The sequence below is a fragment of the Canis lupus genome, chromosome 1 (genome assembly GCF_011100685.1).
Source record: "Canis lupus familiaris isolate Mischka breed German Shepherd chromosome 1, alternate assembly UU_Cfam_GSD_1.0, whole genome shotgun sequence".
Lineage (NCBI taxonomy): Eukaryota > Metazoa > Chordata > Mammalia > Carnivora > Canidae > Canis > Canis lupus.
Genome location: NC_049222.1, coordinates 103,536,867 through 103,548,630, shown reverse-complemented (window position 1 = coordinate 103,548,630; position 11,764 = coordinate 103,536,867). Strand labels below are relative to the sequence as shown.

General features: G+C 48.7%; 1 protein-coding gene and 1 pseudogene across 7 annotated transcripts; both read left to right on the top strand.

Moving 5' to 3' along the window:
• Positions 1-567: 567 nt before the first annotated feature.
• Positions 568-6,732, top strand: LOC484306 (leukocyte immunoglobulin-like receptor subfamily B member 3). 7 transcript variants are annotated; one of them, XM_038527810.1, is made up of 14 exons: positions 589-880; positions 1,035-1,070; positions 1,253-1,537; positions 1,670-1,972; positions 2,195-2,491; positions 2,699-3,001; positions 3,282-3,331; positions 4,218-4,347; positions 4,671-4,716; positions 4,795-4,832; positions 5,034-5,086; positions 5,846-5,872; positions 5,952-6,010; positions 6,090-6,732. In XM_038527810.1, exons 1-14 carry the CDS (start codon positions 847-849, stop codon positions 6,118-6,120), a joined length of 1,692 nt encoding a protein of 563 aa, XP_038383738.1. In that variant the 5' UTR covers positions 589-846; the 3' UTR covers positions 6,121-6,732. The 7 variants fall into 7 exon arrangements, with proteins under 7 accessions (XP_038383739.1, XP_038383735.1, XP_038383734.1 ...); XM_038527806.1 differs by having other exon boundaries at positions 581-880; positions 4,674-4,716; positions 5,846-6,010; XM_038527805.1 differs by having other exon boundaries at positions 583-880; positions 5,846-6,010.
• A 1,874-nt stretch (positions 6,733-8,606) lies between these two features.
• Positions 8,607-9,234, top strand: LOC119870273 (annotated as a pseudogene).
• The last annotated feature ends 2,530 nt before the right edge of the window (positions 9,235-11,764 follow it).

Sequence of the window (11,764 nt, the reverse complement as noted above, 5' to 3'; positions counted from 1 at the left end):
CCATTTCTGCAGAGAACTACTCTCCTTTTGTGAAGCAGCTCTGGGTTGCTCCTAGGCTCTAGTAGAGACAGAATGCTTGGCAATGAGTCATCACAAAGGTCCTCATGAGTGAAGGAGTGGGCCAGAGGGGCAGGGTCAGAACCAAAGAAGAGACTCCAGAGCAGCTGGAGCAACGTGATGCTGGCCCTGGAGATGGAAGGGGACCCCAAGGCATATGGGCAGGAGTAGCAGCTTGCAAAGGCAAGGGAATGGATTCATCCCCAGGAACTCTAGAACAGCTAGATTACACCTTGACTTTAACTCAGGGATGTCCATGTTGCAATTCTGTCCTCAAAAAGGTAAGATAATAAATCTGTGCTGCTTTAACCCACTAGCTTGTAGTGATTGATTATAGCAGCAACACAACAGGAAAATTATACACCAGATACACCTACTTTTAATTGTGTGCCTTTTTCTTTAGTTTTTTGTTTTGTGAATTTGAGCTTTACAAAGTAGTTTGAATCAGTCTAGTTCAGAGATGTATTTCTGGGACAGAGACATTGCAAACACTCAATAATACATATTGAAGTTTGTGTCACAAGGGGGTATCAGGCCAGGGAGACAGCAGTTTCTGGGTCAGGTGAGGCCTCAATTGTGATCAGAAACAACTGCAAAGCCTGCTGCCTGCCTGAGCCTCAGCCCTTGGGAAATGACAGCTAGGCTGTTCCCCTTCCTGTGGGGTGGCTGACGTGAAAACCCCGTGACAAGGAGGACTGGTCTCCGAGTGCCTGTGCTCCGTGCATCTGTCTGATCTATGGACACCAAGGTCCCTCCATCCGTATAGCTGGGACAGAGACAGGAGACATCATGACCCCCATCCTCACGGCCTTGCTCTGTCTAGGTGAGATCTGAGGAGGGGAGGAGACACCATAGTCTGAGTGGGACCCACCCCACAGTCAGGCCCTGGTCTGTCAGAGACCCCAGGGTCAGGAGGCTCACTGGGAGGGCCTCAGCTCAGAATTCAGGGCAAACCTCTCATAGGGACTCTCTTCCAGGGCTGAGTGTGAGCTCCAGGACCCAAGTGCAGGCAGGTGAGTCTGTCCCCAGGGGTCCCAGTACCACCTCCTCACTGGGGACAGGGAATACCCACCAGGCAGGGGGGATGGAGATCAGCAGCTCTGGGTTGACAGAGGGGGGACATCTGGGTGTTTGGGGCTGAGTTGGGAACTGAGGGTGGAGAGGATCTTGTGACCCAGCCTCTGTTTCCTTCCAGGGACCCTCCCCAAACCCACCATCTGGGCTGAGCCAGGCTCTGTGATCCCCATGGAGACATCAGTGACCCTCTGGTGTAAGGGGAGCCTGAAAGCCCAGAAGTACATCCTGTATAAAGATGGATACCCAAGGATCTGGGAGGCGCAGAAGCCACTGGAGCCGAAGGACAAGGCCAAGTTCCCCATCACAGACATGACAAGTGTATATGCAGGACGGTATCGCTGTTACTATGAAAGCCCCACTGGCTGGTCGGAGCCCAGTGACCAGCTGGAGCTGGTGGTGACAGGTGCGAAGCCTACTCAGGTCTTGCCCTCAGGAAGAAGGTCTGCTCTCAGGGTGTCACCCTTTTACAGCCCATCCCTAGGGATCATGTGGGGGAATCTGAGCCCCATTTAACACAGCCCCTCCCCTCTCCTAGGGATGCACAGCAAACCCAGCCTCTCAGTTCTGCCCAGCCCTATCGTGCCCTCAGGAGGGAACGTGACCCTCCAGTGTGGTTCATGGAGAGGATTTAACAGGTTTATTCTGATGAGGGAAGTAGAAGGCCAGCCCTCCTGGACCCGGGACTCCCAGCGAGCCCCCAGTGGAGAGTTCCAGGCCCTGTTCCCTGTGGGCCCCGTGATCCCCAGCCTCATGTGGACGTTCAGATGCCATGGTTTTTACAGCAACACCCCCCAGGTGTGGTCACTCCCCAGTGACCCTCTGGAGCTGCTGGTCTCAGGTGAGAAAGTCTGATTTTTGCCTCATCTGTGGTTTGAGGCACCAGACAAGTTATTGCAGATCTGCTCCCAGGAGACCTTCAGACATAACAGTGGGGTGAGGGGACCATGGGGTCACAGGTCAGAAACTGAGAGGGTGAGGGACAGTGAGACCCAGGAGTCAGGATGGGAGAAGGGAGGATTGGGGAGAATCAGCCTACAATCCATGGCTGGTCTTCTCCCAGGTGTGTTGGGGAAGCCCTCCCTCTTGACCCAGCAGGGCCCTGTTGTGACCTCTGGACAGAACCTGACCCTCCAGTGTCTCTCTGATGTCAGCTACGACAGATTCGCTCTGTTCAAGGAAGGGACAAGTGACCTCCTTCAGCTTCATGGCCGGCAGACTCAGGCTGGGTTCTCTGGGGCAGACTTCTCCCTGAGCCCAGTGAAATCCTCCCACGGGGGCCAGTACACATGCTACGGTGGACACAGCCTCTCCTCCCAGTGGTCAGCCCCCAGTGACCCCCTAGACATCCTGGTCACAGGTGAGGAGCCATGGGTACAGTCAGGACCCAGACTGCACAGGTCCCTGAGGGGAACCCCAGGTAGTGGCCGCCAGGACCAAGGGTGTGGGGTCCACAGGGAGGGAGAGAGACAGAGAAACCGGGGATAAAGATGGGAGAGACTCAGAGGACACAGACTCAGGTCAAGACAAGGCTGGACCAACCCTTACCTACCCTTCCTCTCTCTAGGACAGCTCTCCTATACACCCTCCTTATGGGTGCATCCAGGACCCACGGTGGCCCCAGGAGAGAATGTGACCCTGCTGTGTCAGTCACTGAGCAATGTGGACACATTCCTTCTGTCCAAGGATGGGGCAGCTGATGCCTCCTTGCGTCTTAGATCGAAGTACCGAGCTGGGAAGTACGAGGCTGAATTCTCCATGAGTCCTGTGACCCCAGCCCATGGGGGGACCTACAGGTGCTACGGCTCTATCAAAACCTTCCCCTACCTGTTGTCATACCCCAGTGTCCTCGTGGAGATCCTGGTCTCAGGTGAGTAGCCCTTGCCCCTGTCCCCTCCATGTGCTAACATTGTTCTCAGGGCCCTGTGCCCACAAAAGCACAGGGCTGGGATGGGAGAGGGGGGCTCTGAGGGGTCCACCCCTCACACTGCCCTCCTACCCCTGGTTCTTCTCTCGACCCCGTCACCAGAATTCTCCAGGTGGAGGAGGAGGAGTACCTGGGGACCTCAGGGTAAATAAGGAGGAGGAGTGTGAGCATAGGCAGGGTCTCTGTGGGAAGCTCTAGCCTCCTCTCCTGACTTTTTTCCCAGGATCCTTTGGACACCATGGCCCCCCACCCACAATGTCCAGCCCAACAGCTGGTGAGTCACAGGGGCGTCCATCCAGGGCCTTTGGTTCCAGTCTCTCAGAGATGACAGGGGGCCGACGGGCACCAGGGATCTTGGCTGGTGGAGGAGGCTGGGTGTTCATGGGATAGGGAGGGGTGGGGACCCATCTGGGGGAGGGGCAGCAGGTGCAGTGGAAGCACACAGGCCCTCCCCTGACCCTCTACTGACCCCAGGAGGCTCTGAGGGTAAGTGAGGGTCTCTGTCAGGAGGTGATGGGTGGGTCGTGGGGAGCAGAGGCTGAGTTACACCCTCACTTCATGACCCCTTCATTCCCTATCTTGGACATGCCCCTCCCCTGTGTGGGCCTCAGTTTACCCAAGTGTAAAGGAGAGAGTCATGGCCCAGATTAGATTTGTCCTCGGTTCTGACCATGGCTCTGACCTCCTGGGTGAGGAGGGCTCATGGGGAGGTTCCCCAAGTCATGATTCTAGGGGGGTGCCTGTCCCTCTGCAGCAGTGACAGTGACATTGTAGGGGGAGGGGAGGGAAGTTGATGGCTGGGGGTGTTGAGGTCTGGAAGGACCCTCAGCTCAGGATGAAGATGCTGGGACAGATCCTGCCCCAAATGAGGAGCCCAGAGCCTCGGAGTGGTGACCTCACAGGGGAGGCATGAGTAGAGCACAGGGAACCTGCATCCCAACTTCCTGTCCCAGCCCTGCCACCTCCATGCTGAGCAACCTGAGACACATGATTGATTGCTCTGTGCCTCAGTTTCCAGTCTGTGGAGCAGGTGGGAGGGACGACAATCCCCTGCTGCATGATCGTTGTCAGAGTCACAGGTGTAAGCACGGAGCCCAACAGGTGCCTGGCACACAGTAGGCGCTCAGTAAAATGGAATCACTCTCTCATTCATGGTATCGCTCCTGCCCAAGGTCCTAGCTGGTACCTGTATGTCCTCATTGGGGCCTCGGTGGCCTTCATCCTGATGCTCTGCCTCCTTATCCTCCTCCTGGTCCGACAGCAACGTCGGGGCAAATGCAGGAAGTCGAGTAAGAAGGGGCTGAGGCACCCCAGGGGTGGTGGTGCTCTGTGGGCTGACCCAGGGTGGGCTCAGGGCAGCGGCCAGAGGGAACCCAGAGAGGTGGGAAAGGCCGATGTAGGACACTTCCACAGAATCTCAAGTCAGAGAGTCTAGACAGAAAACACCCAGGTTGGCTCCCATGTGCCAATAGAAGGTGCTCCCCTCTTTTCAATCTTGGGAGATGGAGAAACACACAGGCAATGCGGGTGAAGGGCTCCTTTCCCTGGAATCACATGGAGTGGGGAGGTTGTAACCTTCCATCCCAGAGGAATGATGATTCCTAATGTCCAGCAGGGGATGCAGACCCAGAGCCCAAGGACAGAGGCCTTCAGGACAGGTAACTCCTGCCCACAGACCCCCACACTCCCACCCGCTCGCCCCCTGCATGCCCTCTGACACCATGTCTCCTCCCCAGCTCCAGGCCAGCTGCTGTCGCCCAGGAGGAAACCCTCTGTGAGAGGAAGGGGCCACCCTGGGGGTGGGCTGGGAAGGTTTGGGAAAGGGTGAGGACCCAATTCCCCCATGCATGACCTCAGCACCTCACCCCTGGATCCCCTGGGTCACAGCCGCCCCATCTGGGAGCAGGTCAGGGTCTGCAGCCCTGAGGGAGCTCAGGGGACTTTGCCACGACATACACCTCGTTCTACTCCACAGATGCTGCTGTGCAAGACTCATGGCCTGAGGATGGGGTCAAGCTGGACCATTGGGTGAGACCCCCACTCCCATCCAGACCCCAGGGCCCTCTTGGTGCCAAACTTAATCCAATGCATGATTCTCTGTCTTCACACCACCCAGTCTCAGCTCTGTTCCACTGATGACCTCTCCACCCTTGGGCACCTGGGACATCCCGCTGTGACCTCTTGGCCCCTCCTCCAGGCTCTCCTTGCCTGGCTCCCCATCCATTGTCTGACTTAGGGTTGTTGGAGTGCATACCCAGATCTCAACAGGGTGCATGAAGAAGTGAATCACCCAAAGGTCTCTGGACCTCCTTCATTCATTCACTCAGCAAAGATAACTGGGAGTCCAATATTTACCTAATCCCACTTAGTGTTCCAGGTTTAGCAGTGAACATAATTGACCCCCACTGAACGAGCTCTCCTTTTGGGTGTCAGACAATATGCAAGGAAGTCACAGCGTCCTCGGGTGCAAAGTGTGGCTAAGGAAATAAAACAAGATATGAGAGTAGCAACTGCAAAGGTCCTGAGGCAGCAACATGGTACTTCAGGAACACGGGTCATGTGGCTGGAGCCAAATGGGCAAGAAACAGTGTCAGGAATAGAATCAGAGCTGTTTTAAGACAGCATCACATGCTCCAAGGCTCAGGAAGTCCCTGCAGAGTCCAGCAGGAAAGTGACCTAATCTACCTGAAAGTTTGAAAGCATTACTCTGGCCACAGTGTGATAAATTGACTGGGGGGATTGAGTGGGTTCAAGGAGATAAATATCCCTCTCACTGTCTGTCTGCAGCAGAACACACAGGATGAAGATCCCCAGGGAGTGACGTACGCCCAGGTGAGCCACTCAGTGTCAAGTCTCAAGTGGGTCCTGGCCACTCCTCTATCCTCCCTTTCAGGAGGATTACAGGACTCAGAGGACAGACAAGCAGAGGAAGATAGGTGGATGGACAGTCAGGTGGGCCCTGTCTTCTCTGATCACCCTGGCTTCCCCCCACCCCAACACCAACCTCCCCTCTCACTCTCCCCTGCTGCAGGCTACTGCATCTGACGCCCCCCCAGATGTGACCTACGCTCAGCTGAACCACTTGACCCTCAGACAGAAGACAAGTGCATCCTCTCCCTCCCAGTCAGGGGAGCCCCCAGCAGAGCCCAGTGTGTATGCTGCTCTGGCCATTCACTAGCCCAGAAAGGACCCAGACCCCATACTCCAGGGAGAGGGACCCCACGGACCCTAGGAAGGCACAGGACCTGCCCACAGTGGGTGCTACCTGGTTGTGGACTTCTCATAGAGACCAGTTGGAACTCCTGGGGTCCTCTCAGAGTCACTCGATTCTTCCCTCAAAGATACTCCCGCACTTTGGAAATTAAAGCAATGGACTTCTCAATAATCCAGGAGTGAAATGAGAAAACCAAAATGGAAATGAGAGAATGTTTACACTGAAGGATTATGTAAAACGTTACACATAAAACCTGAAATGGGAAATTAAGAACCAAGAACAAAATGTTTAGGAAGGAAAAAGCCTAAAAAAAATGAATGACATATTCTATCATATCAAGAATTTAGAGAAAGAATAGCAAAAGATTCCAAATGAAGGTAAAGGAGGAAAATAATGAGAAGAGTAGCTAAGAATAAGGACAAAAAATTTTTTTAAATCAATAAAGCCAAAAATGTTCATTTTTGTGAACATTGTTTAATTTTATAAATCTTAGCAACAACCACTAAGAAAAGAGATAGAAAAGGGCGGGCACATGTCGCCATTATCAGGACACCATCACATCCTACAGACTATAAATTGATAACAGAATATTAGAACAGTTTTATTCTGATATATGAAAAAATGTAGATGAAACCGTCAAAATCCTCAAAACAGAAGCTACCAAAATGATGGAGAGGTAGAAAATGTGTGTCACCTTATGTGTATATAAAATGCAATGACATGTGATCAAAAACTGCTCCCCAACTGAAGTATGTGGAGAGTGAGAGAAACAGCAGAGTGGTGACTGCCAGGGCTGGGGTTGTGGAAATGGAGAGGCCCTGGTCAGGGTGATAGGTAGTTGATGAACAAGCTCTACATGGTTACAAGAGCACAAGTTCGAGGGATCTGATGTACAGCATGGTGACCACAGCTCATAACACTTTATCATATTTTTGAATGTTGCAATGGAAGGAGATCTTAAATGTTCTCATCACATACAAGAAAGGTAACTATGTTGTGGGATGGAAGTGTGAGCTAACTTCAAGGGGATAATCATTTTGTAATATATAAATGTGTCTGTTGAGGAGGCAACTTCCTCCACTTATGCATTTAGGATACACACGCACACACACACACATGCAATGCATACACACATGCATATACACATGCCCACACACACTCTCACACATGTGTACACACTTGCATAGTCTCAAGCACACAGGCATGCACACATACACACTCATGCACACCCATACATACACACACACAAAAATTACACAAACCTTTCCTGAGTAGAGAAAAAGAAGTAAGATTGTATCAGGCCAAGAAAACATTGACACCAAAACCTGGCAAGGAAATTACAGAATAGAAAGGCCCAGAAAGATCTCTCACATAAATTTAGATGTCAATCTCTAAAAATTGTTCACAAATAAGAATCAGTAATGCATAAAAAGAACACTACATCATAACCACACTGGATTTTGAAGGGAGAGGAAGAACAAGTAGCTTCAAATTTTAAAACTCAATCAATATAATCTGATACACTTAGAGAAAAATGACCATCTCACAAACCAGAGGGGAGGGGAGGCGGAGAGGGGTGAAACAGGTGAAAGGGATTAAGAGAGACAAACTTCCACTTAATAGGGCAGCCCCTGGTGGCTTACGCAGTTTAGCGCTGCCTTTGGCTCAGGGTGTGATTCTGGGGACCTGGGATCGAGTCCCGCTTTGGGCTCCCTGCATGGAGCTTGCTTCTCCCTCTGCCTGTGTCTCTGCCTCTCTCTCTGTATGTCTGTCATGAATAAATAAATAAAATCTTTAAAAAAACGTTCCACTTAATAGTAAATGAGCCTCAGGGATGAAATATATAGTTCAAGGAATATAATCGATAGTATTGTGATAATTTTTTTGTGTGACACATGATAGCTGCACTTCATATGGTAAGCATTACATAATGTATATAATTGTTGACTTATTATGTTAAATAATATACTATTACATATCAGCTGTACTTTAAAGTTTTTTAATGAAAAAATATAAGAAATAGTGAAAGGGATTATAGGAGAAAGGAGGGAAAATGAGTGGGAAAAATTAGAGAAGGAGACAAAACATGAGAGACTCCTAACTCTGGGAAACAAACAAGGGGTAGTGGAAGGGGAGGTAGGTGGGGTCTGGGGTGACTGGGTGATGGGCACCTAGGAAGGCACTTGACCGGATGAGCACTGGGTGTCATACTATATGTTGGAAAATCAAACTTCAATAAAAAATATAAAAAATAATGAAGAAATAGCAATCTCAACAAATATCGAAAAGCTTTTGATAAAACATACCAATAATTCATAATGAAAATAAAATCTTTATGGAGTACACATCACCCTGGATCCACACACAGCCAATCCGTGGCTCATCTTTTCAGAGGATCGGAGACAAGTGAGGCTTGGAGACAGCCTGCAGGAAGTGCCTGAAAATGAAAGCAGATTTGACATGTATCCCATGGTCCTGGGTGCCCAGTGCTTTGACTCTTACTGGCTTACTGGAGGTAGATGTGAGAGGAAAGGAGGCCTGGGACCTAGGTGTTTGTACAGACTCTGTACAGAGGAAGGGACACTTTTTGCTCATCCCTGGGAAAGGCTTCTGGACAATTTGGCTGTGGAACAAACACAAATACGAAGCTGGCACCTGCCCCCAGACTCCCCTCCACCTTCAGGTGCCTCCATGCCAAGTTGGGATCTTTTTGGTCTGTGAGGCCCACACAGCCTCCTTCTACAACATCACTGACCATGGCTCCCTCATCTATACCTTCTCTGAATGTGCCTTTGCTGGACCTCTGTGGCCTTTCTTTGGTACTGGTTTTAATGATGCAGGAAGAAATGCAGCACCTCTTGTGCTCTGTCTGCTGGAGGTGGGATCGTAGGGATCCATGGAGCAGTGGTGGCACTGTCTGAACACCGATACTGCCACTGTTGGTGTCCTTCTCAGCCACTGACTCTCTGCCTCATTTCCCCAGGGGCTCTGAACCACTTTGTTTCTGTAGAGGTGTCAGGATACCAGCACGCAGATTGCAGCAGGGAATTCACTGAAAATCTACATAAAATGACTTTCAACATCAAACAAACAAACGAAAACAGAAATAAAGGATATTTCCTACAATTGGTGAAGGCATGGTAGTAATCAGCACCTAGACATCATCTTTCAAGGCGAGAACTTGAAGTAATGCTCTCTGTGATGGGGAATGATCCAAGTATGTTTCCTCTGACCATGTTTGTTCAGCACATCATTCTATTCATTTAATTGGAGGTGCCACCAATTCAATGAAGCAAAAAAAAAAAGTGATAAGTACTCAATTACTTAATATTGTATTGCTCCCAGATTACACAGTTATGTGGATAGAAAATGAAAAAATAATATAAAGATGTATTACCAGGGTTTTCCAGATTTACTGGATATATGGCCAATATTTACAAGTTCATTGCATCAGACTTCTGGTTCTGGATGCAGATGAACTAGGTGAATGTCTTCCCATTCCTTGAGTTTATACTCATGACACTGATTTTGTGTTTCTGACATCCATAGTTGTAAGAGAATAAATTTATGTTGTTTGAAGACCCCAAGTTTGTGGTCATTTGAGACAGCAACTATTGGAAGCTCATTCAACCATGTCAATCTTTTTGATTAGTTTCTTTTTATTTAATTAAGAAAATTTTAAAGATTTTATTTATTTATTCATGAGAGAGAGAAAGAGAGAGAGAGAGAGGCAGAGACACAGGCAGAGGGAGAAGCAGGCTCCATGCCGGGAGCCCGACGCGGGACTCGATCCCGGGACTCCAGGATCAAGCCCCCGTCCAATGGCAGGCGTGAAACCGCTGAGCCACCCAGGCATCCCTTGATTAGTTCTTTTTTAAAAATTTTTCTTATTGGACTTCAATTTGCCAACAAATAGTATAAGACCCAGTGCTCATCCCGCCAAGTGCCCCCTCAGTGCCCATCACCTAGTCATCCCGTCCCCCCGCCCACCTCCCCTTCCACTACCCCTTGTTTGTTTCCCAGAGTTAGGTGTCTCTCATGTTTTGCCATCCTCACTGATATTTTCACTCATTTTCTCTCCTTTCTCCTTTATTCCCTTTCTTTTTAAAAATTTATTTATTTTTATTTTTTATTGGAGTTCAATTTGCCAACATATAGCATAACACCCAGTGCTCATCCCATCAAGTGCCCCCCTCAGTGCCCATCACCCAGTCACTCCCACCCCCCCCAGCTCCCTTTCTACCACCCCTTGTTCGTTTCCCAGAGTTAGGAGTCTCTCATGTTCTGTCTCCCTTTCTGATATTTCCCACTCATTTTTTCTTCACTAGTTTTCACTAGTTTTTATATTCCCAAATGAATGAGACCATATAAAGTTTGTCTTTTTCCGATTGACTTATTTCACTCAGCATAATACCTTCCAGTTTCATTCACGTTGAAGCAAATGGTGGGTATTTGTCGTTTCTAATGGCTGAGTAATATTCCATCGTATACATAGACCACATCTTCTTTATCCATTCATCTTTCGATGGACACCGAGGCTCCATCCACAGTTTAGCTATTGTGGATATTGCTACTATAAACATTGGGATGCAAGTGTCCCGGCATTTCATTGCATCTGTATCTTTGGGGTAAATCCCCAGCAGTGCAATTGCTGGGTCGTAGGGCAGGTCTATTTTTAATTCTTTGAGGACCCTCCACACAGTTCTCCAGAGTGGCTGCACCAGTTCACATTCCCACCAACAGTGCAAGAGGGTTCCCCTTTCTCCGCATCCTCTCCAACATTTGTTGTTTCCTGCCTTGTTAATTTTCCCCATTCTCACTGGTGTGAGGTGGTATCTCAGTGTGGTTTTGATTTGTATTTCCCTGATTACCAGTGATGCGGAGCATTTTCTCATGTACTTGTTGGCCAGTCTATGTCTTCCGTCTTTTGCCCATTTTATTGCACAATTTTCTTCTACTTTTTCAATGTGGTTGAATATACATTTCATAAAATTACCGCATTAACCATTCATTACTAAGGTATGTAATTCAGCAGTATGAAGTACATGTACCATGTTAGATAATCATCATCACTCTCCATTTCCAGAATATTCTTGTTACCCCAAAGGATAGTCCCTGCTCATTACATAACCACTCCTGTGTGCCTTTGCCACCAGCCCCTGGCAATCTCTGTTCCAATACCTGTCTCCTGAATTTGCATTTTTGGTTCCTATTAGTGGAATCACACAATATTGACCTTTGAGTCTGGATTTCTTTACTTAGCACAGTGTTTTCAAGGCTCAGTCACATTGTTCATTCTTTTACTTTTAACCTACTTACGTGATTATGTTTGAAGTGAATTTCTTATAGAATGCAAATAGATTCTTTTTTATACTTGTTTTTCTTCAACTCATCTTACCATCTTTGTCTTTTAAGTGTTGTGTTTACATCATATATATATATATATATATATATATATAATATGATTGGTGATGAGATTTTTAAAAAAAATA

Bases quoted from the DNA above. Each gene is read 5' to 3' on its own strand.
- LOC484306 (XM_038527805.1), top strand. From the start codon at position 847: ATGACCCCCATCCTCACGGCCTTGCTCTGTCTAG. The intron at 1,538-1,669 runs GTGCGAAGCCTA...CCCCTCTCCTAG, and splicing joins GCTGGAGCTGGTGGTGACAG to GGATGCACAGCAAACCCAGC. The intron at 4,833-5,033 runs GTGAGAGGAAGG...TCTACTCCACAG, and splicing joins CGCCCAGGAGGAAACCCTCT to ATGCTGCTGTGCAAGACTCA.